The 27,649-nt window shown below is 31.3% G+C and overlaps 1 protein-coding gene across 1 annotated transcript; it reads right to left on the reverse strand.

The window, feature by feature from the left end:
- Positions 1 to 388: 388 nt before the first annotated feature.
- IKKepsilon (I-kappaB kinase epsilon) lies at positions 389 to 18,901 on the reverse strand. Its single transcript, XM_075359703.1, has 3 exons — positions 17,136 to 18,901; positions 10,927 to 11,199; positions 389 to 4,201 (listed from the first exon to the last, which is right to left on the reverse strand). Exons 1-3 carry the CDS (start codon positions 18,651 to 18,653, stop codon positions 3,785 to 3,787), a joined length of 2,208 nt encoding a protein of 735 aa, XP_075215818.1. The 5' UTR covers positions 18,654 to 18,901; the 3' UTR covers positions 389 to 3,784.
- Between the last annotated feature and the right edge of the window lie 8,748 nt (positions 18,902 to 27,649).

Genomic DNA, 27,649 nt, shown 5'->3' on the forward strand with positions numbered 1-27,649 from the left:
GTAAAGGAAGACAGGAAAAAAGAACAGTGATGGACCATGATCTGCAGCCTGACCTAAAAACAAATGGATGAACAGAAATGAAAATTACTGAATTTACATTTTTTCTTTTTAAATAGTTCTGAAGATCATAAGTTATGGAGGTTATACTTTTATATTAAAATTATTACAAAATAAAAGGCTGAAAAAATAATACTTCCTAAAAAATATATATACGTGATTTAATCTTTAATTTAATATACTATAAGTTTTATTATTTGACAAAGCAAACAAATTTTTAATTATTAAAACTTTTTTAACTATATATATATATATATATATATATATATATATATATATATATATATGTTAAAAGTAATAAAAGCTTTCCTTAATATTTAACATAAAAAAACTTTACCTCTTTAATAAGAAAAAAAATTAACTATAAATAAAAATTTACGTTACATTTATAAAATGACACTTTCAAAGTAAACTCCATTATCTATTTCATCATTCCCAAAAATGTCAAACGAAACAAAAACTGACTTACTTTCTAACATCAAAATAAATTAAAACATAATTAAACACAATAATTAGAATAACTTGATTTCTTTTATGATTATGCTGATGCTTTCAAAAATACAGAAATAAAGATGATTAAAAAAGAAATGATTAAATACATCCATATAGCTCTAATTTTTAATGCAAATAGTGTTTATAGCCAGAAGCCTGTCTCAAGAGGAAAGATAGTTCCTCTTGAGACAGAGGAACCATCTTGGTTGTCGAAGATTAATAATATCTTTCAGATTTGTAATTACTATCTGAAAGTACTAAAAACAATATATGATTGAGATTATTTATTTTTTTATAAAATTTTTTTTCTAAACAAAAAAATTCAGCAATTCCTAAATCAGTTTCAGATTTAGATGCTGAATCATTAATATCACAAGTATAGAATACCTGCAAGTGAGCAACCATTTCAACCAAATAATTGTAGTTCTAGTTTAACTCGGTGCTACATGAATAAATAACTTAGATTTTTATCTCTAAAAATAGTTAAAATATTTTAACTATTTTTAGGTATGCAGAAATGTTATATCCCTAAAATATTTAAATATACTTAAATCCCTAAAATAATTAAAATGGACCAAATCCATTTTATTTTAGAATCTAACCTAATTTAATAGGCTTAACTGTTCACAGTTTAGTTGAGCAATACTATGAACTGTACAATGTTGAGTATTATCAAGGATTTTCCCTTTAATTACCAATAGTTGGCATTATTCCCAAAATCACTTCTCAGAAATATTCTGGAAACACACACATACACCTTACATCAGGCAATGTTACAATGTTGTGTGATTATATTGTTTTACATAGATGGTTAGATAATGTATTTTCTGCATATTATCCTGATGCATAACCACATAAATAAAACTAAAATGATTAAGAAAAGGAAATTAAAGTTCATTTTTATTGAGATAAGGATGATATAGAAACATGAATTAAGACAAAAACATGAATTTAGACAAAATTTATGTTCGCAAAATATCAAAAGTAATTTTGAATTGGTATTAAATGTAATTGGATCAAAATTAGCAAATTGTATAAGAATATGAAAAAAGAAATCAAAATCACCAAAGTCTGGCAATCATTTTGGCAACTGGGAATTCTTAAAATAATTTAATATAACTATTCAAAGAGGATATCCCTCTATTAGGGTTAGAAAACTAATGTAATTAAAAACTTTGTATTTTTTTTGTTTTTATGTTCATTCTGAGAAAAGTCAGCCTTTTAAATTTTTAAATAACAGCAAGCTGGCTATCTTTATGTATTTATTTGTTCAATGTAACTCTTATTTATTTACATACTGTAACTCTGAAAGAATTTGAATTACATTTACGAAGTGAAGAGTCAATCCAAGATTTATTTTCAAAAGGTATTTTGAGAAAAAAAATTATAAACTATATTTAAGCTGGTTAACAGAAAATTGTTGATCAGTAATGAGGAGCTTCTATCATAAATCACAACATTCTGATCAGAAGAATTGTGGAGAGCGAGATAACCATTCAACAGAAGCCTTGAACCACTCTCCGTGGGAAGGATTATTTGTCTCATTTCTTGATCCCTTTCTTATTATCCACTACTTTTTCTTATTTTTTATCATTTCAATTTTTCACATTGACTGACCACATTTCAAATAGACCACATTGACTGAAACAGCCATTATATACTAAAACTACTAACACATGCAGAGAACTGGAACCAGTGTAAACTTTAATGATTTATGGAAAGCAATCCAAAGTTTACAGATTTTGACTGTTGTGATTTTACCTTTTCATAGCAAATTTTCAGGAAGGTACTTCCTTATGCAACAGAACCATCAAAAAATTTTAAAGGATTCTTTCTGCAGTCTTACCCACGACATAATCCCTTCTTCTTTAGGGTTTTGGTTAATGTCCACCAGATCCATTCTAAGGATATAGAGGCTTTTGAAATTATTAGTATTACTGGTATTTGTGTCATTTGATCATGATGACTGTCTATGAAGCAATATGGTTATTTCTTCAGTTCTAGATCCATAAAGTCTGTTAAAAAACAAACCTGGATCTGCATCGGATATATCCTAGAAATATTCGTAAAGGTAAATATATATATTTTATCAAAATTTTTATTTTTATTAAAATCAAATAATTTTGAGAAAAAGTAAACAGAAAAAATTCTGTGTAATGATATATTGATCGCTTAATACTGTTGCAATTGAAACTGCTGCTTTATAGAATGGTAAAAAAAAAAATTACATAAGGATCTATTGCATCATTTAAAAATTACTTTTCATATGAAATTCAATTTCACTTTAGCTATGACTGTATTTATGTAAATTATTAAAACATATCGACCAATTAAGTTAATAATTTTTTGAAGACAACATTTATACCTACACAGCATGCAAAGAACAGTCAATTTCAATTGAATCACAGCCAATCACCACTAAATACTAAATAAATTTACAGCAAAACATTTATACATAAAACAGACAAAAAGATAAATTGTTTAATTTATAAAAATAAATTTTTTTATACTGTACATGAAATTTAAGCTTTTTTATTTAATACTGGTTACACTACTTATTATATGAATTTTTTCATTCAAATAGTGTAAACAATCAAAAACTGCTGATAACTTAAAGATATAATACTTATACTTTAAAAACTGTTAAAAAGCTATGCCATAAAATAATATTCCTCAGATAATAATGCACAAAAATAACATAATATCGATAAGATAAGAGCATACTACAGTTTAAAACTGATTAAATTTCACGAGTAGGAAAAAAGGAGAAAGAACTGAGATCATTGTAATTAAAACTTATTACAAACAATTCAATGTGTTTCTCAATAAACATTTTTGTCTGGTAAATTTAATTAACTACAAATGTAAAAAAATTAATGTATTAAATATCCTTAACTGAATATCATCAGGGACTGTCATACATTACTATAAAAAATACATATACCTTCATAGAATATTCTTTACATAAAACATTTACAATAAAAAAATCTATTTAACTACATATTAAAATATTTTCTTTTAAATTACAGTTTTAAGTTCATTTTTACAAGGAAAAAATACTAGAATGTTTAATCTAGATTTCTTTCTTTAGATATTATTGCACAGCCAAAAAATGTCATGAAAACTTACTTTAAATATCTTTTTGGTATGTGAATTAATGAGTTTAGATGAATCAGTTAACAGTAGCAACAGCATAATTATATAAAATACAACTGTTACTGAAGTACTGTAATTATCATTTATTCATTTCATTTTTTTCTTCTGTTGCATTTTTAGCTGCATTTTGAAATTGAGCTACTAACTCAGTATTTTCTTTAAGCACATTATATGCTTCATCCTGTATATTAATTATTTCTTTAATGCTAGTACGGAAGAAAGATTTTAATTCTTGACCTCGTATTCGACCAGCTCCTTTCACTCTACTGACATTAACGAGCTCATCATGAAAACTCTGATCGTTATCTACAACACGGGATATGAATGCCTCTAAACGACGTTGAAATGCATCTGCATCTTTATCTAATATTCTTGCTTGTAAATAAACAGTTTGAGCCATTTTATACCAATCTGCCATACTATCGGACAGTTGCGTAACAGATGGAATTACTTCACCTTCTAATAATGTCTTTAACCTTTTACCAGTTTCAGCGACCTAAAAAAAAATTTATAACAAGTAAAATATATATATATAAATATCAAGTATTATATTATCAAATGGACCAATATTAATGTTTCATGTTTTATTTTGTATTAATTTTTTTCGAAACAACTTAGAGAAAGTGCTTTTAAACTGAAAATCCCATTGTTTATAAGCACAATATAACCTATGTCAATGGTTAAATTCTTTTTATAGAAAAAAGTTTGAAAAATCCAAATAAAAAAACACTTAGTGTAGTCTTTTCATTTAGGATTTTTAAGACATCATTTCATTTGAATCTTTTTCAAAAGATAGTAGTTTTTTTTTGTAATCATACCCAAATTTTCATAAAATTAAAATAAAGTACATTTAATAAATAAATCTATTTCAAATTTTTGAAGTCAGCACCCAAATTAAATTTTAGCAAATAGGTTGTTGTAGTATTTAAATTGGCATAAACTTGAACATATAAAAATTTATAAGTAAAGTGAAATAGAATCCAAAAATTGTCTATTGAAATGATTGTTTTAGGTCCATTGATACATACAGGAGACATGTTCTGTTCTGTCTCAGGGCCTTCTATAAGCTCAATTTATGTTATACTGGAAGATAGGCATGTGGCTTCTGAGAGAAAAATTGGCATGATTTTTTACAATGAATTTCTCTACATAAGTTTTAGTATAACTGTAATTGGTTTGATTGAAAAAGAAGAAGAAAATTATAGGAGAATGAGAAGGTAAGGTTTCCGTCCTACATGGATAAAATACACAACTGACAAAGAATAATCAGTTAATCCGAGTAAGATCAGTTATTTTTAAAGAACTGATAGAATAAAGAACACTATAGGATCATTCCATGTCAAGAGGTCCAGTTCTGAAAATCATCCCCATTGACCATCTCAAAATACCATCAAAGTTTTGGTGGAGGTTCCCCATGGTTTGAAATGCCATTTGCAGCTCTTTATCTGCTACGGCTGATTTTTTTGACCTCTTAAAAAAATATATTTACTTAGAGTTTTTGGACACATGTAAAAATTGTTATCTTTGACTAATATTTTTGATAGCAATAATATAGATACTGATTCGAATTTTGATACTGTTGGTTAACTTTTTACACTATATCTAACACTAATATGTTAGTCATAAGTTGCTTTTGGAACCTGGTTTTGAGGAACAGCAGCTGAAATTCAGCCAAAAATTTGTTGCAACATTTTGGAAGTCAAAACTTGAGCTTATATAATTCCTTAGCTAATTCTTCAATCGAAATGACTTTGTAATTTGAAAAATGGAATAATTATGTGTAGGATTCTGCAGTTTGAAAGCAACTGGAATCTTACATGTCAGGAGAAATCCATCACCAAATTTGGTAAAAAATTTTTTCATAATTTTTGGCCCATCTTCGAAGGCTTATATCTCAGGTATACCTCACATTATGTTAGTTTTATAATAGGTGGAAAGGGCAGCTTTTAAACAACATAATCCATGAATTTTTGACCTGTATATTACAGTAGGTAAGAAAGCTTTTCAATGATAATTAATCTTTTGGATGTGACAGATTTTTAATCTGTGGACATTTCCAGTTAATTACAACAGCTGAAGGTGGAAAAACATTCACTGCTTCAGAATATTATTAGATGTTTTAAAGAACGTTCTAAATTTTACAATATCTTGAAAAAATCTGCAGTGTTCAAGGAAATTTTAGACTACTGCAGAACTTTATAGAAAATTCTGGAATATTCGGGAAAATTCCATTTCTTCTAGAACATTCTAGAATGTTCTTTATTTTGAAGAAAGGGTATACAAGCATCAACTTTTGTGAATTAGCATAGGTGTTAGTGAATAACTTCTATAATCAGTTGTGACTTGGAGATAAACAATAATCTCCAACTATGTTTTGAATTGTTTTAAAGTGAGTGAAGTTCTTGGCCCCAGCCATTTTGGCAAGCCTGATGGCTCTGAATGCCACAAGTTTTTAATGTTTAATTGTGGAAAATCTTTTTTGTTACCTGTGAAAGAACTATCAGCAAAAAACAAAGAACTTTTACAGCGGCGATCTGGAATTAGCTTTAATGAAGATGCTGCTGACATTCCTATCATAAGATGTTTTGCTGATGAAGTTTGAATTCCTACAGAAGGGCTACTGTAACCCATTTGGAAAAGAGTCGCACAAAGCCAGAAAAGGACTGCGGCCAATTGATATTGATACAGCTGACCAATTAAAAGCTTTAACAAATTATGACTTCAAACCCAGTCAATAGTTATGCCCATGATGTAGGCAAGAATTGGCTCAAAAAGAGATTCAACCAAAGGATGATTAACTAGAATCAGAATCTAGTAATGTGGAAATTCTTCTGGAAGAAGAATGTCGCCACTTGGAATCTCTCCTTTGAAGCTTAAATATGTCAGCAAATTCAAACCAGCAGCAGCCCAGGTTTCAATGTGAATAGTGAAGCAGGCCAGGAAGCTCAAATCTGAAGTTGGTATTTTGGTGACCAGAAAAAAAAGGAAAAAATTGAAGGATGATATTAGACGATAGGTCTTCAAATTTTTAGAAGATGATGAATTTTCACGAATCTGTCAAGGAAAGAAAGATTTTGTTTCAGTTAGGATCAACAGTGAAAACGTCCACATGCAGAAACATCTAATTCTGTGCAATTTAAAAGAGATGTTCACAGCTTACTGGATACATTATTGCCGTGAAATTGACTTCTCAAAATTTTGTGAACTTAGTCCAAAGTGGTGCATTACAGTTGGTGCTGCAGGTACATATTCAGTTTGTAGCATTTGAAGAACATGATGCCCTCATTAGTTTTATGCACCCTTATGGTGCAGCTCGTTCTTATCATTGGCCCCCAAGAAAGGACACTTGCTGAATTCCAGAACAGTACATTTTTGCTACTCTTGAAGCATCATCAAGACGACAATATATGTATCCAGAATACATCCAGTCTATTATTGACATCCATTTAAGCTGAAGTGGAATTAAAAGTATTGTACTAAAACATTTCTGATTACTTTAGATATTTTTATTTTATTTTGAAGCTACTGTGTTCTATAATATTGTAATACTTTATTGCACTCAGTTATTGGGTCAACACATTTGTAGTGTCCCAAAAAAACATAAGCCGGTTGCTTGACCAATTCAAAAAAAATTGAAACTTATCCACTTGTTTCTTACAATGGGCTAAAACTATTTAAAAAAATTTTTTATTTAGGTACTTTACCTGTGACAGCCATTTTTGTTACGGTGTGCACACCTATTTTTGTGATTGTAAGGGTTTAACTAAAAAACTACTGGCCCTGGAAGGATGAAACAAAAAGCAATTTAATCATATTTTCTCAAGGTAAAAGACTGGTCTATTTACCAAAGACTGGTTTATTTACCTACCTCTCTTCTTTCTATGAGAAAATTACCAATAAAATTGAACATGAAGGATTGTGAAATCTCAATTTGGTAATTTTTTCAAGAGGCAGGGATGACATATACAGTTTGAATTATTTTTTTTATATGTAGGTATATATATATTAGTAGTTTTACCATAAATAATATTAATGGTGATATACTTACTCCTAAATTTTTATGAATTTTTGAAAACTAATTTTTTTTTTAAATTTAAATTTTGGCTTCAAATAATTTTGAAGGGGCTGGTGATAAAAATCTCAAATTTGCAGAACTTGCTGTGTCTTTGTAGATGTTTATAGCAAATAAAAAATTTCTAGTGTATTGTACTAATAAAAAAGTTATTACCTCTCAAAAATCATAAAAAACAGGTTAAAAATGAGACCATTTTGACTCATTAAATAAGTGCTACAAGGGGGTTTGGTTTCTTGTCTTCTTTGAATTCTACATTTTTTATATTTAACCCCTATGTTGTTGAAGTTGGCAATATTTTTAAAATAATTTTTTTTAAATTATTAATGACAGGTTGTTATTTAATAACTTAACCAATACCACTAACATAATACAATTTTGGTTCAAAAATGCTAGTAAAACTTATCCAAACTGAGATTTCAATGAGAAGCCTACATCTTTTTCAAGAATTCATTTTTATTTTTGTAAACACTATCGAAAAAAAAATTAATTGTAGCAAAATTTTAGTTATTCTTCAATGAAAGAGCCTATTTATGTAGCAATGACAGTTTATTATTTAGTGTGGTTAACCAACAGCTCTGATATGTCTTCCGATAATTCTCCTGAAATTGTGTTAGAACAACCCGTCACTGTAGTTAGTTCAAGTGATGTCGTCAACTTTCTCAGACTTTGCAGATCGGTACCTACACTTTGTCTTGTTGAGACTTTTGAAATGATGTACGTGATCCAGCTGGGTGGAAAAATGAACCTGCACATTGTAATTTTCAGGGCTAATATCTACCATTTCTCCTAACCACCACTGATGATCACACACACACAAGCAATAAACTTTTTCCTTAAGTGAAAATGGTACGATACTTGACACAAGATGGTCTTCATAGTCCTTGGAGTCTGAAGTACAGTAACTTCTTACAATGCCTTCTGACACAGAAACATACTTGTGGTAGCTTCTAGTACCTACAACTCTTTCACAGCAGTCAAAACAGTTTTTTAGAGTTCCTGAAATCTTAGCTATCTCATCTGGTTTAATTAAAAAATATTTTATGTTTTTCGGCTTGTGATTACAAAATGAATACATTTCATCAACGTTTAGTATCTGACTGTTTAATGGTCTTTGTCACCTCTCATTTTGTTGTTCCTCCCACACAATCATACGTGTTTTTCTCATGGGATGATCCAAAGAAGTGGCATTTGGCTTCAATTTTTTTAATGACTGCACAAATTAGCAAAATTCTTTTTATTTTATACTGACTTGAAGCACCATCAGTAATAACAGTTTTTCATAATATTTACAAACACTATTGACATCGGAATTAACATGTAAAAAATAAGTTGTTGGTTTTATCACTAAATTCACAAATTTTAATGAGTTGTTTTGGCACTGTACCATATACTGTTTTATGACCCTCTTCATTCACATAAATTCCTATGGAACAATGTTCCATACAATACACAATACAACTGACATAACTGCTGACTGACGAACAATGCCCATGACTTAAGTTTATACACAAAGACTGGTTCTGTTACAGAACGATGGGTTTGTAAGCTCAGAAAAATATCTACTGGACCTTGGCTACACATTTATCCAGTACTGACATTCCATGCTGGTAATATAAATTGTTGAATATAAAAACATGCTTATAATATTGGTTCCAGGTCTGTCCAGTGATAGAACTGTCTCTGATCAATGCATGCTTAAATCAAACCTAACATTTCACTTTATATAGTATTTTATCACAAACTTCTTTCCTCTTCAATTCAAATTTTATTATTATCCAGTAAAACTATTTCTCACAAGACATTCTTTTGGCTTCCTATTGTCCACATTCTACATTGATGAAGAGCTAAACTTCATACACAAATATTTAACAAAAATTGTTTATAATTTCTAAATCAAAGAAATTATATTCCTTCATTTTTAGAATATATCATATTTCAGAGGTAAATAATCAACCAATTGGATTGCATGCATAATTTATACATCTTGATTTTCTCAAAGTAATAGACACAGTTTTTAACCTATTTGATAATTTTGTCAGTTGAGCTTATTCTAAAAATTGTCATTGATAAATAAAGAGTATAAGTTTGACTGTATATGTCGGAAGTATACTTTGTTTAAAAATGTTACTGTTGATTACATATTACATTCCATCAGGGAATAAAAAGTATTATATTTTCAGTTATTTTTCCTTTATTTGACAGCTTTATTAAAGCTGTTTAACTGTAGCAACAGTATAATAATTTTACAGATGCAAAGAGATTATATGTTGTTTATAATAAAACTAAATTAACTGAAGCTGAGTTGGCTTTTGCAACTATTTATCATTTTAGGAAAATATGTTATTTATTACACACAATTAAAAATATTTTCTATTTTAATGAACAAGGAATAACAGATATTTTCTCTTAACTTTAAGTTCTTCTAAGAAAATATTTTGTGTTCATGATAAGTATTTGAGTAAATAAAGTTAACTTTTTATTTAAATCTTGTATAATATATGTGTGTGTCTGTCTTTCATAAAGATATACAGTTTTACTCCGATCATGATGAAATTCTGCAAACTAACAGTTCCAAACAAGAGGAAAATTGTTATCTGCATTTCATATTAAAAAAAACTACGCCCACCCCATTTTTCAACCCCTTTAAGCAAAATATTAATCTGCAGCTTTGCAATTTTTTTGCGAATATCTCTCTAACAATGGGGAAATCAACCAGAGTGGAAAGTGATTTTCTGAAAGCCCATAAAATGATCTACAAAGTGCAATTTGTCCAGCTCTGATAGCCTTCTTAGTTCTAAGTTATTAAGAATCAAAATTGAAAATTCGTGCACAACTGTATTGTTCTTTATCCTGTTATGAGAGTAAGTGCAAGTCCATTTTGTATGTCGTTGTCAGACTAAAAATAACTCGCAAACTGAACTTCAAGCAGCATCCAGAACTACTGAAAATAAAGATTAAATGGGCGTTAAAGAGCTCAAGCTACACGTCAAGTAAGCGGGTAGCTGCTAGTAAATGATAAAAAGGAAAATTTGAATTTTTCATGGCCAAGACCAAATCAACCTGCAATTTCATTAAAACTGAGTATACTGTCATATTATGATTTAATCTAGATATAAACAGTTTTATAACAAGAAATAATAGATCACCTTAATACGTTCCAGCACATGAAATTGTTCATCATTGTAAGTGAGACTACGAGTAGCTCTATCTCGTAAAAGATGTTGCCATGAATCTCTCAGCCTATCAACCAGAGTTCGAGCACGAGCTGCAGCCCTGTTCTCTGAAGGACATTGTAATCCATGTGTACATGTATCCCACTCTTTTACCAAAGCTTGTTCTGTTACATATCTTGTATGAAGTTGTGGAATTACCAATGCAAGCCCACCAACCAGTTCTTTATTAAGATCATCCAATTTTTCCTGTATGAAACAAAATTTCTTAATTTTTAAACATTACACCACTGGCTCAATAAATAATATTAAAAGTTAAGCATTTAAGCAATCTGAACACAGTTATGTGTTATGCTAACTTATGGATTTCTCTTTTTAGTAAAATGAAAAGATATGCAAGTATTCTTGTATAATACAATATCAATATAATCTTTTACTTTAATGATGAGTTTTTTAATACCAACATCATTCAATTAGTGAATACATAATAAATAAATCAGTGAATTATAATTAATTTTTCAATTTTTATTGTTGAAAAATAACAAATTTAATGAATGGGTATATTTACATCTATAACTAACTATCTCTCTCACTTCCTTTGTAGCATAATAACTGAAGTTTTTCATACAGTAAAACCAGCCACGAATAAAATTCTTATATTTGGATTATATCATAACCATAAAAAAAAACAATTGAAAAAAAATTTTACTTTTTTAAATCTTTATTATTTTTTTTTGGGTCTTAGCGAGAATGGAATTTTCTATAGAATACTTAATTAAAGAGGTAAGAAGAACGATAATTAATTAAAGAAGAAAATTTTGAATTTTTATTTAAATTACTTAATTGTTGTACAAACACAATTCAGTAGGTCTATTGAGCTTTATTTTTTATTTTTTATTTTTTGTATGACCATACTACTATTAGCATGATCCCATTAGATATGAGGAAAAGTCATAAAGTAAATGGAAATTTTTTTTCCTCTAGATCAGATAGTTGGAAGCACTGACTGCTCTATTACAAATCACAATAAAACAGTCTGTTAATAAAATGACACATTATTTGTTCAGTTGTCATGGTTTATCAGCTGGCAACTGCCAAGGAATGGTAGAAATTGTTCAAGTGGGTCAATAAAATGCAGTCTGAAAATTTTGTTTTCACTTTCTTCACTAATTAAAATAAAAATTACTAATAATAATAACAACAAAATAAAATAAATAAATAACTATTATTGGTAATAATGAGAAATATAATAAAATTATTATTATTAACTGGATTGAGAAACATTTTTTTTATAAAACATTTCTTTGATGATCTTAATTTCTATTAATGTGATGTAGTTTTGTTGAACTGTTATGTCAAGAATTGTTAACTTCCTAAGTGTTAGTAAAATGAATGCAATCAACTAATTTTGCATATTTTTTTTCTTTTAACTTTTTCAAATACATAAAAATGCTAGAGATATTTTCACTAATAAAGAGAGTGCAAATATAATTTTGATTTTTGCAATGTGAATTCAATTGCTTCTGAATAATTGAATATAAATGCCTGTTTTCCAGAAAAAGAGTGTCAAGAAAAAATTCTCTTTCAAAATACTTTCAAGGTCTTAAAAGAAGTAGGTTCTTATCCAAACATTTATGCAGAAACACTTCTTAATATGCGAGGTGATGTACTCAATATTGTTGCAAATTATCGATGCTCAATTATTACAAGAATATTACCGAACTAACAATTGTTAAAACCCATGGTTTTAAAATATTACAATATGGCCAGTATCAGTACTGCTTGCAAAATGTTCAAATTCTAAAGCCCTATGATCTTTTAAACCATGTACACTTTTGTAAATGGTTACATGAAAATATAATCTTACTGAATAGAACTGTTTTTACTGAGTTTATCTCATCAGAGATGAGATAAACAATAAGTGAAATTCACATTCATGGGCCCATTGGGATCATCATATTGTTACTGATCTATTTATGTAAAATATTTTACATAAATGTTAGGGCTGGTATATTAGGAGGAAAAGTGATTGATGTCAAGTATTTAAAGAATAGGCCTGACAGCTGAAGATTAAAACCACTTTTTGAGGGATGAATTATTGATACCACTGAGGATGTTTTACTGGAGACAAGGCTTAACCTATGGTTTCAGTGTTGTGTGGTAGATCTTGCGCAACAAATCAGGTGCATAACTGTCTTAATGGTATGCCTGAACATCACTGGATTAGAAGAGGCTTCCCTGATCTCACCTGAACTCATACCACTAAACCTCTTCTTTTGGGGACATTTCAATGATATTATTGTAGGAAACCAGAAACACTGGAAGAGTAGAATGAAGGATTTGATGTGGCTTTCAAATGTCTAAAACAGGAAATGTAATACATTGATTGAACAGAATCTAAAGAAAAACATCTTCAGAAATATATCCAGGCAAACGACAATTGTTTTAAGAAACTAATTTAAATAATTTTTTGCCCGTATGGAACATTCCAAATATAATTTATTACTCATGTCAGCAGGTTATTGTATAAGTTACCTAACACCCAAAAGTAAAAAAGCACCTTAATAAAATTCTAAGCTGGCTAATATTATTATTATTAATCATTTATTATGCTTATGAATTTTCCCATCTGAAGGATAATACCCTCTCTTGGGCTCCCTCAAAATGTTAGAATGAGGATTCAAAACATAAAAGTGGGCTGTCAAATTATTGTTTGTTTCCTATAAGTATCAAATCATTTATTTTTATATTTATAAAATTAAGTTAAAATGTTAGCTGTTTTTGTGTTTTTAATTATTAATATGTGATTTTTGCTTAAAAAAAAAAAAATCACTTGTACTTGAAAAATAACAATATCCATTTCTAAATGACCAGACAACAGAACTGTTTTCTTGTAACTCCAACATGATACTACTTTGGCTTAGAAGATAAGTCTCATTATGCTTCCATTGCAAGTTTTAATAGATTATGGAACCATTAAAAAAAAATCTTCTCACCAATTTATTTGAAATACAATTAAATTAAAATTTTCTACATTTCTGTTTAATGTATATATAAATATGACGTGTTCAAATAATTTTCATTAATTTCTTTTGAACCGTAAATCATTTTTTAGTTGCATTTATATTTAGCATTTTAATACTGCTTCATGTTTTTTTATAATTTAAATAATTAATATGGACTAATCATGTTTTTTTCATTTTATATTTGTGATGCTCCTAATCAAAATTAAAGATTTCGCTCAGATTTCAGCTACCTGGTGAAATGAGGCTGAACTGAAACTTTTACAACATTAATTAAGAGGCAGAATTAGGTATTTCTTACAGTTTTTTACCTGAAAAATCTAATAACATAGGTCCCAGAACCAATATGCAGTAGTTTTTGAGAAATTTGTGGCAAAAACCAATAATCTGGAGTAAAAAACCCGTTTTTTATGTCTGACATATAATAATTCTGTTAAAAGGGTAATTAAGACATAAAACTTTTAAACAAACTTTGTGAAGAATTTAATTCTGAACAAATAAGTTGAATAAACAAAGAAAAAATTAGAATTTTATTTAGAAACAGTACACTAAACCAAAGTGCATTATATCTATCAGTTTATAATAAACATACAAAATTGAGTCTGCCATTTTCAACACATTTCTTGGCACACTTCTGTACTGCTTTTGTTGTTCTTTCTAGTTTTTCAGGGCTGTAAGTCGCTCAGTCACATCCGTAATGCGGATAATTAATACTGAAGAATGTATTTTTGTTTTGTATACAATATTTTTCATCCATCCCAAAAATCTAAAGGTGTTATATTAGGTGATCTTGGTGGCCAGGAGTGTGGACCTATCAAGACCAATCTGTTTTTCAGGCAAATGATGGTTTAAGTGAATGGAAATGACACAAGAGAAGTGGAGAGGAATGTCATCATACTGGAAGTATACTTTGCATTTCAGTGCTAGAAGAATATCTTCAAGTGGGTGTGACAATTTTTCTTGAAGAAAATATAAGTAAACCTCAAATTTAAGCAGCCAGATAATATGAACAGTCCAAACAGCTGATTGTGAAGAGGACCATGCCATATATTGATGCAAAACTGGTGTTGAAAAATTATCTTCCACCATTTCATGAATATTGCTTCTGTGCATTATGCTCATTGTGTAAATCTTTTGGGCATCTTGAGTGAAATTTGCCTAGTTGGTAAACAAAACATACTTCATGTTGAACTGACTGCAGATAGGGATAAAACTTTTTTTGTTTAAGTGTCCTCCAAACCATCAAATCTGAAACTCAGACCTGCTTAGAAAGACTTTGTGTAATGATGCTTAGACTGTGCTGTACTGTGTCGATAATAATTTCATCATTAACAGCATCGTACTGGACATATCGTTCATAACTGATACGTATATTAAGTAGAAAACCTGTTTCCCAAACATTGCGAAAAATTGTGCTAATTGTTTTGCGATCTAGAATCCTGCATTTCGAAAAACGTATTTAATATTCTACAGCAGCAGCTATAGCATTACCACTACACACACCTAAATTGAATACTATATCAGTGTATTCCTCTGTTTTAAATAAGTACAGCATTACTTCAATGGAAAACTGATCACGCTCAAACTAAAATCATAGAAAACCTTTGCTAACTACAGCACAGTACCCGATATACTTAATGCACCTTAAAGAATGATTTAAACTTATACAGTTTTGCGTACTGTTGATCAGCTGTTGTTACTTTATTTCCAACTTTGAAATAATAATTTTTCAAACAATTTATTGTAATTCTGCCATTAATAAACAAATTATTATCAAAACAACTTTTATTTATTTTACAACTGTGTAATTTCCTGTTTTTTTAAAAGCAATTTTTAACAGTAAATTTTGTTTTTACAAATTTTTCACATCACCAAAAAAAAAAATTGTTGTATATATTAAATAAGTACAAATGTAGTAGTAATATATGTTCCTAAATAAAATTTGCATTTTTCTAACTTTTCTTTGTTTTATTCAAGTTACTTACACCAATAGGTTTAGAATTAAATTCTCTACGAGTTTTATCTGTTTATTACACATTTAACAAAGTTATTGTGCATCAAACATAAAAAGCACAGTTTTTACCCCAATTTACTGGTTTTCACCCCAGATTTCTTAAAAATTACTGCAGATATGGTTCTGGGACCTATTTTATTCAATTTTGCTGGTCAAAAACTGTAAGAAATCACTAATTCTGCCCCTTAATTAACGTCCCAAAAATTTCAGTGCAGGGTAGCTGAAATCCAAGGGAAATCTTTCACTAGCTGTAACTTGCAAACAAAGCATTTCAGTACATATGTTTAGAGTAGAATGGGTTATGAAAATCCCAGGAGAACTTTGTAATACATCCAGTATAAATGAAAAATAAGGAATACAAAAAATTAAAATAAATAAATAAGGGGGAAAAATAAATGATGGTAATTTTTCTGGTTAGTCTAGACAAATGATTCTGGCTACTGAAGGTTCTGCCCTCTAGAGATTACTACTAATGAGAAATATTATTTATTAATAAACCCTTAATACTAATAACTCTGTAGATTCTAAGAGAAATTATTCTACTCTTTCAGTACAATTTTGAGTTATGCAACCCATGGTGACACAGTCACCATTAGCATTCTTAGATTAGCATATTTTTCCTGATGCAGTATTCTGTATTGCTGAACAGTATAACCACACAACTGGAAAAATAATTCCTATTTTTTTTTTTTGCTTTTGAAGTGTTTTACCATAGAAATATGTTGAAAACTAAGCAATTGATAAGTGTGAATTAAAATAATTTTAGGAAGAATTAAAGAAAAAGGAAAGTTTAGTAGTAATAAAGGGAGAGAAAAGTTAGAAAATATATCAGTAAGGTAAGATTAACAGATGAGAACTAGGTTTGTAGATTATAGATTAAAGCTCAAAAGAGTTTGTTTATCAACATATGAGGATGTAAAAGGTTCAAACTGTAGAAAATAGAATAAATATTATTATGTATGATGTAAGTATTTAAACGTTTTGTATGTAATTATGTGTTACTAATAATAAATATTTTAATAAATTGCAGTAAAGAATGGATATGTGCATCAAGCTAGTCAAGTAACTGATGAGAAAAATGTTTTATAATGTAAAAAAGTTACAATTTAAATATATGGTATAAAAAAACAGTAATTGGTGGTACATACCCGCCAATCAATGAATGAAGCAGTACTTTTAACTCCAAGTAAATTATGAACAGTTTTCTGTCCTCTCATTACAGCATCTACTAAATGTTCAGCACCTTTGGTAAGCTCCCTCACATTATTGCATTTGGACACAATTTGGGCTAATTCATTACCTACTACTATAGTAAACATTTTAACACTATTATGAGTAAGTTTACTGCACATAGAGAGTCGCTCTACTCTACGCTTACAGACATGACCAATACTACATGCTGTTTTAGCCAAGGTCGCATCATTTTCAACTGATACTAGGTTTGGAAATGAAGGAAATTTTGGAAGTTCAGTATCTAATATCAAAGTAACATTGTTGTTTTCTTTACTAAATAAAAATATTGGATCAGTTAACTCTGTGTTAGGATATAACTTTCCTGGTGTGGCTTCCTCAACTATTGACAAAAAATGAGAGTCCTTTATAAGGAGTATTTGATTATCTATAGTAACATCTGTCTGTTCAAAAACTAAGCCTTGAAAATCATGATACTTATCTTCAGGATGTAAATAAATTCTTATACTTTGCACTTTATTTATATGATAGACATGAATTATATTTCTTGAAAGGGTATTTGTAACTTCAGTAAAAAATTTATCAAAAGTCCAAATTTTCTGAGAATCTACTTCTAATAAACCGGCCAACAATGGAGTAACATGTTTTTTTAAACCGGCACTAAGTTGGCAGTTCTTAGGTAACTCTCTACACCAATCAATCGGACCATTTTCTGATGTCTGAATACCAGAAATGACACCTGATGCTTTTTTTGTAGTGATATAATACATTGTTTCTTTATTTCGTCTACCACCAAAAGGTCTAAATGGCAAATTGCCAGTAGCAACATGGTACAATGTCACACCAATAGACCACAAATCAACAGTAGCACCAAATGTTTTTCCCACAGGTTTACGTAATACTGCTCTTTCATACATATCAGGATGCAAGTATTCTTCAGTTCCATACAAAGACATAAACTGTTGGTCTTCTTCTAATTCTCTAGCGGCTCCAAAATCTGTAAGTTTGTAAACAGTTTTCCCATTATCACTGATGAACTTCATTATGTTACCGGGTTTAAGATCTCTGTGGACTAAGTTATTATCTCGTAGATGTTTCATTCCAGCACTTAAATGTTCAAGAACAAGCAAAAACTCTTCTTCCTTTAACCCATATGTATTTTCTGGATCATCAAGTATATTGAATAGGCTTCCACCAGTACACAATTCCATCACTATCACTTTACCTCTTCCTTCTTGCTCTTCTTCAATGGCAAGAAGTTTAACAATGTTTTCATGTTTTACTTTTTTTAACACTTCAAATTCCCTAACCTGAACATCATGGGGCCTCATATGACTGAGTTGATTAAATGTTTTTACAGCTACTGGTTCACCATTATTTTTGTTAACACCTTGAAAAACTGCACCAGTTGCTCCTTTTCCTAAAACACTAGTTGTACACCACACATAATTTGAAGAACCACGAAGAAATGACATGGTTATTTTTAATTAACTTAAAATTACCAAAATAATAATAAAAAACACATAGGTATATAAACAGTCAGATATTCTTAAAATTACACATTCTAAATGAAGAAAATCACCAAAACAACATAACAGCCTAACCTTTACATTAATTTGTAAGCAACTACGTAGAGTGTTTGCTTTCTACTTGACAGATACCGTGAAATTAAAACCCAATGTTAACGCGATATAGGTTATAATACAAGAGCAGATATAGAAACTAATCGGTAATTACTCTGTAACGTCACTGATATAAACAATGCAATACCAACAGTCTGTGTCGACAGAACAGATTTTTTTTAAGACATAAAGTAAAATTCCTATATTTTATAAAAAAAAGAAGTCTAATAACCGAATTAATAAAAAATATATTTATGTACCCAGATGTTAACTTTTTATCATTTTTTGTTTTCGCTGGATTACTTGAGAATATTGAAATTACGTTATTGTGATGGCAGTGCTGTGTATACTGAAGAAGTGCGTAATATGCCACTCACCGATCAAGTTGGCGGTAAAATTGAATTAAGTTAGACGAAATATGTAACTGCACCTTTTCAAAAATTAAAAAGGTACAGTTTTAACAGTTTAGAAATGTTTCCTTTTATCTCATTTGCTAAACAATAATAGTTTCCTTTTAAGTTATAAGTATTTATTATTGATGTAGAAAACATCTTACTTTTCAGGCCAGCAGCAAGTCATTTTTTTACGTGATAACATTTTTTAAGTATTGCTTTTGCGTAATTCAATGTATTTATTTAGGGATAACTTATACACATAAAAGACTATTTTAAATCATTTCTAACAGAGGGTGGGTTACAAATATAATATTAAAAAGGCAATAAATATACACATATGATGAACTCATTTACTGTAGATTCGACATGTCAGCATAGAGTACAGTCTTTTGAATTATACAGTTAACACACCAGTATTATTTAAACATTCCCTGTGATTCCACGTTACTTTGGTTTCATTCTGATTTATGATCTACATATACTGTGTCAAGAGTGTTATTGAATAAATATGCCAAGAAAGTGTGTAAATGATCCAGATAACTTCTGTTACATGTGAGGGGATCTGATGTTTAAAGAACAATGAAGTCTGACTCCACTAATTAAAAAATGTTATGAACTATATTGGCTGTAAAGTTAATCACCAGATGAACTTTGCCATGTTGATGATGGGGCGTGAACTACAAGACCATTTGTCAGACTGTTCTGACAAATCACAGACTGTTCTATTTCTGTATTTCATATATAAAAGGAAGAATAGTAATTCTAAACACACTGCAGTACCCAAATTTGCCATGGTAAGGACTTACCTGTGCTGCATCCTCCAACTCATCAAACTTTAGAAGATGAATAGTAGTAATGTGGGGTGAGTGAAGTTCAACATGAGGAGGAAGATGATCTTACTTTTAAAGCAGAATCCTCTTCCCATGAACCTCATTTAACTCAAGGTGAATTAAATAACCTTGATCAGGATTTAAAGTTGTCAAAGAAACAAGCTGTGCTTTTGGGATCTAGGGTGAAAGGTTGAAATCTTTTCTATATTGGTACTAAAGTGTGTTTCTTTACTAATCATCAAGAAGAAATTGAAGATTTATATTCTGAAGAAAATAGTTTAGTGTACTGTAACAATATATGAGCTGTCATGGATGTACTTCATTATGAACGTAACATAATATATTATCCAAAATGGAGACTATACACTGACTGAAAACTAATTTAAAGGCTATTTTTTTGCACAGTGGCAACAAATCTTCTTCTGTGGCATTAGCTTATGCATCTTATATAAAAGAGATAGATAACAATATGAAAACTCTGTTAAAAAAAATTCGGTACAATTACTATTAGACCATATGTTGTAAGTAGTCTTGTAGAGCACTAGCTATGATCGACACCATGCCAAAGATACTCTATCGCATGCTGCTGGAGAGGCTGACCAAAGTTATTGAGGATGCAGGGGGACTTTCGGATAAACAATTCGGTTTCTGCAGAAGAAGATCTGCTTTGTATGTGGTATATTGGAAGTTGTTGGTATAGCAAGGAGAATCATTAGTTGGAGGAAGATCTGCGTGCTCATTGCGCTTGACGTTCGCAACACATTTAACTGTGTGACCCATGATGCCATTAGGACTGCGCTGGAGAGTATGAGAGTCCCCTCTTATCTGAGAAAGATAATTCTCTCCTATCTGAGTGAGTGCAAATTAATCTGCGAAGTAAAGGATGGAGTGGTCAAACGGTGCATAGATTAGAGGAGTTCGCAAGGGTTGATCCTTGGGCCGACCCTTTGAAATGTAGTGTGTGATGGCGTATTTTACACTCCTCTACTACCAGGCATCACTCTCATAAGTTATGCAGGACGACTTGGCCCTCTTGGTGGAGTCGAGTACCCTGAGAGAGTCCATCGCTCAGATACAAGGCTCATACAGAACAATCAAAACCTGGATGGCCAGAGTCAGGTTAACTATGGCTCCAGATAAGATAGAGATTGTTGTGATTACAACAACCAAGTGAAGGCCAACATTGAAGATGGTGCTTGAGGGCCAAAGGATGGTTTCAAGGACTGCAATAAAATATCTTGGAATATGGGTGGACGCCAGGATGTGTTTTGGCATCCACGTGTTGGAGGCCTGCTCGAAGGCTGATAAGGTCATGCGTCTGGTTGCCAAATTACTGCTGAACTGTGGAGGACTGAGGCAGCAGAGGCGAAGGCTGCTGTCTGAAGTGATATACTCCACATTACTTTACGGTGCCGTGATATGGGAAGGGGACATGGCATATGCAGGGGTGCTCTTGAATCAATATACAGAAGGAGCTGCTTCCATATTACAGCTGTACATCGCATAGTTTCTCGAGAGGTAGTTGAAGTGTTGGTGGAAATATTACCTGTCGATCTGGAGATCACTCGCAGGAAGAAGATTAAAGAGCAATGGGTGTCAACACCTGTGTAAAAAAGGAGAGTGGCTAGCTCAATTATGGAAGAAATAAGGAGAGAATGGCAGATGCGGTGGGACACTAGTTGTAGAGGCCAATGGACACACCACATAATTGGGGAACTGAGAAGTTGGTGTGAGAGGGCCCATGGTTTGTTGGATTATTGTCTCACACAGTTTCTAGCGGGCTATGGAGGGGGGGTTTCAGAGAATACCTTTTTAGGTTTAAGCTAGATCACTCTGCTAGTTGTCTGATGTATGTAGACAATGAAGAGACAGCATGTCACATCTTCTTTCACTGCCCCCAATTTGATGATGCGAGGAGGCAAATATTGGACACTATAGATAACAGGGAAATGTTCCTCCCAGAGGAACTGCAGCAGATCATGTTAGAGAGTGCGGAAAACTGGACGGCTGTAGCAAAGTTTGCTGGGAAGATCATAGAGGAGCTGTACATCTGGGAGGAGTCTCGCAGGAGTAGAAGAAGGGGTCGTCAGAGGGTGCGGGAGTGGACAGGTGTGCGACTGAGAGCCTAGGGGGTTGCCCATATGTGTGGGGACTCCCTGGGTGCGATGAGGTCGTGGGCACTCCACTCCCGCTTCCAATGGTGACCAGTGAGGTAAGTATATTATAGTGTTCAATTGTCTGTGATGTGCTTGTTTATATGATTGGATGTAACTGGCTTTGATGTGATGTGTGAAGTGTGCGGCGTGAGGTATGTTTTCTGATGTCGATGTTTTCATCGCTCAGATACAAGGCTCATACAGAACAATCAAAACCTGGATGGCCAGAGTCAGGTTAACTATGGCTCCAGATAAGATAGAGATTGTTGTGATTACAACAACCAAGTGAAGGCCAACATTGAAGATGGTGCTTGAGGGCCAAAGGATGGTTTCAAGGACTGCAATAAAATATCTTGGAATATGGGTGGACGCCAGGATGTGTTTTGGCATCCACGTGTTGGAGGCCTGCTCGAAGGCTGATAAGGTCATGCGTCTGGTTGCCAAATTACTGCTGAACTGTGGAGGACTGAGGCAGCAGAGGCGAAGGCTGCTGTCTGAAGTGATATACTCCACATTACTTTACGGTGCCGTGATATGGGAAGGGGACATGGCATATGCAGGGTTGCTCTTGAATCAATATACAGAAGGAGCTGCTTCCATATTACAGCTGTACATCGCATAGTTTCTCGAGAGGTAGTTGAAGTGTTGGTGGAAATATTACCTGTCGATCTGGAGATCACTCGCAGGAAGAAGATTAAAGAGCAATGGGTGTCAACACCTGTGTAAAAAAGGAGAGTGGCTAGCTCAATTATGGAAGAAATAAGGAGAGAATGGCAGATGCGGTGGGACACTAGTTGTAGAGGCCAATGGACACACCACATAATTGGGGAACTGAGAAGTTGGTGTGAGAGGGCCCATGGCTTGTTGGATTATTGTCTCACACAGTTTCTAGCGGGCTATGGAGGGGGGGTTTCAGAGAATACCTTTTTAGGTTTAAGCTAGATCACTCTGCTAGTTGTCTGATGTATGTAGACAATGAAGAGACAGCATGTCACATCTTCTTTCACTGCCCCCAATTTGATGATGCGAGGAGGCAAATATTGGACACTATAGATAACAGGGAAATGTTCCTCCCAGAGGAACTGCAGCAGATCATGTTAGAGAGTGCGGAAAACTGGACGGCTGTAGCAAAGTTTGCTGGGAAGATCATAGAGGAGCTGTACATCTGGGAGGAGTCTCGCAGGAGTAGAAGAAGGGGTCGTCAGAGGGTGCGGGAGTGGACAGGTGTGCGACTGAGAGCCTAGGGGGTTGCCCATATGTGTGGGGACTCCCTGGGTGCGATGAGGTCGTGGGCACTCCACTCCCGCTTCCAATGGTGACCAGTGAGGTAAGTATATTATAGTGTTCAATTGTCTGTGATGTGCTTGTTTATATGATTGGATGTAACTGGCTTTGATGTGATGTGTGAAGTGTGCGGCGTGAGGTATGTTTTCTGACAGATGATTGGATGTTGTGGAGTGTGTGGTGAGATTTAGTTTGATGTTTGGTATCTTGTGGGTGTGAGGTCAATATCTATTAACTGTGGTGTCTGAATATGTGAGGGCATATTCCCTCCATCCTGAAGTAATGCACACCAGCTGTACCAGGAAGGGAGGGCAGCCTGGGCTGGAGGTTTAGTTGGTAGTGCACAGGAACACAAACGCATATAATAACATTTTGCAGAACCTGTTAGCAAGTCCAACACTGACCAGGCACTTGTAAATGGGGTTCCTCCACCTCTTTAAAAAAAAAAAAAAACATATGTTGTAATTTAAAATCTATTTCATTATTAATGGGTTTGCAGCTTAACTAAACTAAATTTTATTGCTTTTTGTGTGAATGAGACAGGAGGGACAAGATAATCCATTCTATTAGAATGGAATGGCCAAAGTGTGAAGCACTTATGCCTGACAGAAAAAAGTACATTTGCCTCTAGTTAACTAAGAAATGATTCTTTTACCTTCACTCCATATAAAATTAGGGCTTTTCAAAACCTTTGTTAAGGCAATGGATAAAAATGGTACTGCATTTTATTATTTAAAAGAAAAGTTTCCTCTATGTGCCAATAAAATCAAAAAAAGAACTTTTGTGGATCCTCAAATAAGAACATGATTAGAGATGGATAATTCAAAGAATTGTTAAATCATCTCCAAAAGTAAGCATGGTGGTCATTTAAAAGTGTAGAGCAAAACTTTTTTTAAGAAATCAAAATCTTCTAACTTGACAATGAGGGTGAATTATTAGCCATACAAACATACAAAGTGTAATATGTTCCTCTCTCTTTTTAATATGTTAATATGTTTCTAAAAATTCATTTCTTTGGTATCTAAATTTTATCATTCCTACCCATGTCAAGGATCTGCATATTGTATTATTATGTAGTGATTAAAATAAAATTTATTAAAATAAATTTATTTATTTGTGATCTTCCTATTTTTAAATGCAAGATGTAATTGTCCTTAAAATGTATGTTTAAAAAAGGGAAGCTTAGTGTCAGAAAATAGAGTATCATTCCCTATGCATTATGCATTAATTATATATATATATATTAAACGTTCACAAGAAAGACCATTGTAAATGATCCTTTCTTGTAAAACAGAACTGAAGTAAAAAGCTCTGTAATGAAATTTATAAGATAGATGCTATTGCTGGGTTGCACAGTTCATTTCCTCAGATATCAAAGTCCTACGACATGGAATTTTCATTAGACACCTTAGGTACAAAAATATCTGTGAGGGTAGGTTTTTAAAAAATGATCTGAAAAAACAAGAAAAAGTTGGTGGTGACAGCCTTGCCAATTTCTAGTCTATATAAATAAGGTAGTATCTTAATCATATCGTTGCTAGTTGTTTGTCATAAAACAACTAAAGGTAAATCCAAATTAATAGATGATGTCATTCAGGGATCCCTTCAAAACTGAAGAAAGATCAGCAAACTCTGAATGCATGAACAATGATATAAATATTTTCTGGACAGGAAGTTGTTTTTCCCCTAAGTGGATAAATGATAAATTTATCATATTTATTGTACAATGCTTAGCTGAATCATCATGCAACAAAAAAAATGACATTGTCTCTGATCAAGAAGCATTGTTTTATTGTAAAATTTGTTTGCTCACTTCAATATAAGAGCAACTTAAAAAAGATTAGCTGTAAAATAATTGAATATCCATATCATAACAGTACTTCAAATGTTAGAAATGATTTCCTACCACTAGATTTAAGTGAAATCATTTTCACTTATTTTTTTCTTAAGCAAAAGACCTATTTAGACAGTAGTCACTTGAAAGTGGATGATGAGGTTAAATAATCTATCATCAGGTGGCATAGAGGATAATGCTGAAATAGAAAAACTTATAATACTTATAATTATATTAGATCACTTAATAATATCATTTTAACTGGTGACTAAATAGAAAAAAAAGTGTTTGTTAACTGCTAAATATATATTTTTTAATTATTATTTTTTTAAATGGATTAAATCCTAGCAGTCTTTACTTTCTGCTGACTCTTATTCTGTAAATGCACGACCTATAGAATTTATTTTCTGTTGCTGATGTTTCTGGAATAGACATAAAGGTCTGTCTATTATAATAAAATATATATATATAGTCTAGTTTTGAAACATAGATTTAGTGAGCATACAAAGTTATATAAATTTTATAAAAAAGATTCAATTATACATTTGATAGTTAAGGTAAATAATTTCCCAATGAAATTATATAATCCATTACTATATTACATTACATAGAAAAAGAAAAATGTTTAAATATTCTAAAAAAAACACAAAAATATTCAAGCTAAACTTAAAAGGACAGGACTAATGAACAAATAAACACTCAATCTAACATAATGTTTAAAAATCTAAAAATGTTAAAATAAAGAGGAGAAGAATTAATTTCAAGAAATTGTATAACTGTCAGAGTGGGAGAGATAAAGCAGAAGCCATGACGGTAGTGATGGAGAGTGGGAAGACCTAAACATTGCTATTTATTTGACAATCCCAACTCAGGAAGACTCAGTACTAAAAGCAGTTTGAGAATGGAGGTATTCCAAAACGCTTCAATTATGAATATTAGAGTGACAATGCCAGGAAGGGCAGAAATTAATATTCAAATCAATTTTGATAGTACTGGCAGAAATATAAAATATCGTGAAATTTTAGACATAAATATAATTTATTTTACTATGCAATTTTATGCCAATCACTTTCAAATTGTTCCTTAAAAATAATTTGTCCCAAAATCTCAGTCGAGTTTGTTAATGGCCAAAATTGGACTATGGCAGTAGAAATACGAGGCTTTTTTAAAAAAAAAAATTACTATAACCTTCTTATTAAGTAATATATCGAATTTGTTTAAAGTTTCTAATATTGTTTGGATAACGTCCTAAAAGTTATCTAAGTAAAGTTTTTTGATGTCACTAACCACTGGCCAAGGGGATGGAAAAAATGGAGTTTTGAAGACAAAAAATTCATACCTCGCTTAGCAGACATAGTATCAAATAAGTTTAAAGTGGTCATTAGTCCTCTAAACATTACCTAAAACCTTTGTCTGAAACAATTTTTGATATGACCAACCCTTATGGCAAGGGATGACCAAAGTTTTGTTGGATTGTAAAATGGGACTTGTATGCTAAACATATGAAACTGTTTTTCAGATGCAACCATTATCGTATTGATTAAATTTGAAGTTTTACTTAACTTTAAGGTGGAAATCTTTTTTATTCCCTACTTAGCACCGGTGAAATCTAACTCCGCCTTCTGGCATGCCAAAAGGGATTTTTTTACTTCTAGAATTAATTCTATCATTAAAATTAGTAATTTGTAATTGATGATGGTATTAATTATTTGGTGTTTATTATTTTTGTTACAAGTATACTAAAATAATAAAATCAAAGAATACAAAAAAATTGTTTACAATTAGTAACAGATTTTAATTTCATTTAGATACTGAAAAAAAAGAATCAGTATCATTATAACATGAGAAATTAAAAAAAAGAATACTGAACAACAATAAAAATCGGAAACATTTCTCAACTATTAAAGGAGTTTTATAGCAACACTAAATGACTGTTTGAAAAAAAGAGTATCTGTGTACAAAACATCTTTACCAATGTTTGGATTTTTCTTCTCATTTATAAACCTTGATCAATCTGTAATATAACAATTAGAAGACTAATTATGTTTATAGGGAAGACTAATTATGCTGAAAGTGGGCTCAACTGATCTGTTATCTTCAACAATACCCAAAATAATAAAGGAATAAAGTAGTTGATAAAAGGTGTTTGAGAAGATTTTACAAGCTTTTTACACAGTTATGGTGAAAAAAGCTGTAAGACATAATCTATATGTGAGGTGTGGCTATTAAATAATGAGACTAATGCTGTAAAATATTTTATTTTAAATTTATATATTTTTAGTTATTCCCATCAATATACACCTCTCCTCTACCCCTAAAATGCTCCATGTGAATTTTCCATTGTTCAAAA

This window comes from Lycorma delicatula, chromosome 3 (genome assembly GCF_047948215.1).
Source record: "Lycorma delicatula isolate Av1 chromosome 3, ASM4794821v1, whole genome shotgun sequence".
Classification (NCBI taxonomy): Eukaryota; Metazoa; Arthropoda; class Insecta; order Hemiptera; family Fulgoridae; genus Lycorma; species Lycorma delicatula.

Bases quoted from the DNA above. Each gene is read 5' to 3' on its own strand.
- IKKepsilon (XM_075359703.1), bottom strand. From the start codon at position 18,653: ATGTCATTTCTTCGTGGTTCTTCAAATTATGTGTGGTGTACAACTAGT. The intron at 11,200-17,135 runs GTATGTACCACC...TGTTTCATACAG, and splicing joins CTTCATTCATTGATTGGCGG to GAAAAATTGGATGATCTTAA. The intron at 4,202-10,926 runs GTGATCTATTAT...ATTTTTTTTTAG, and splicing joins ATGTGCTGGAACGTATTAAG to GTCGCTGAAACTGGTAAAAG.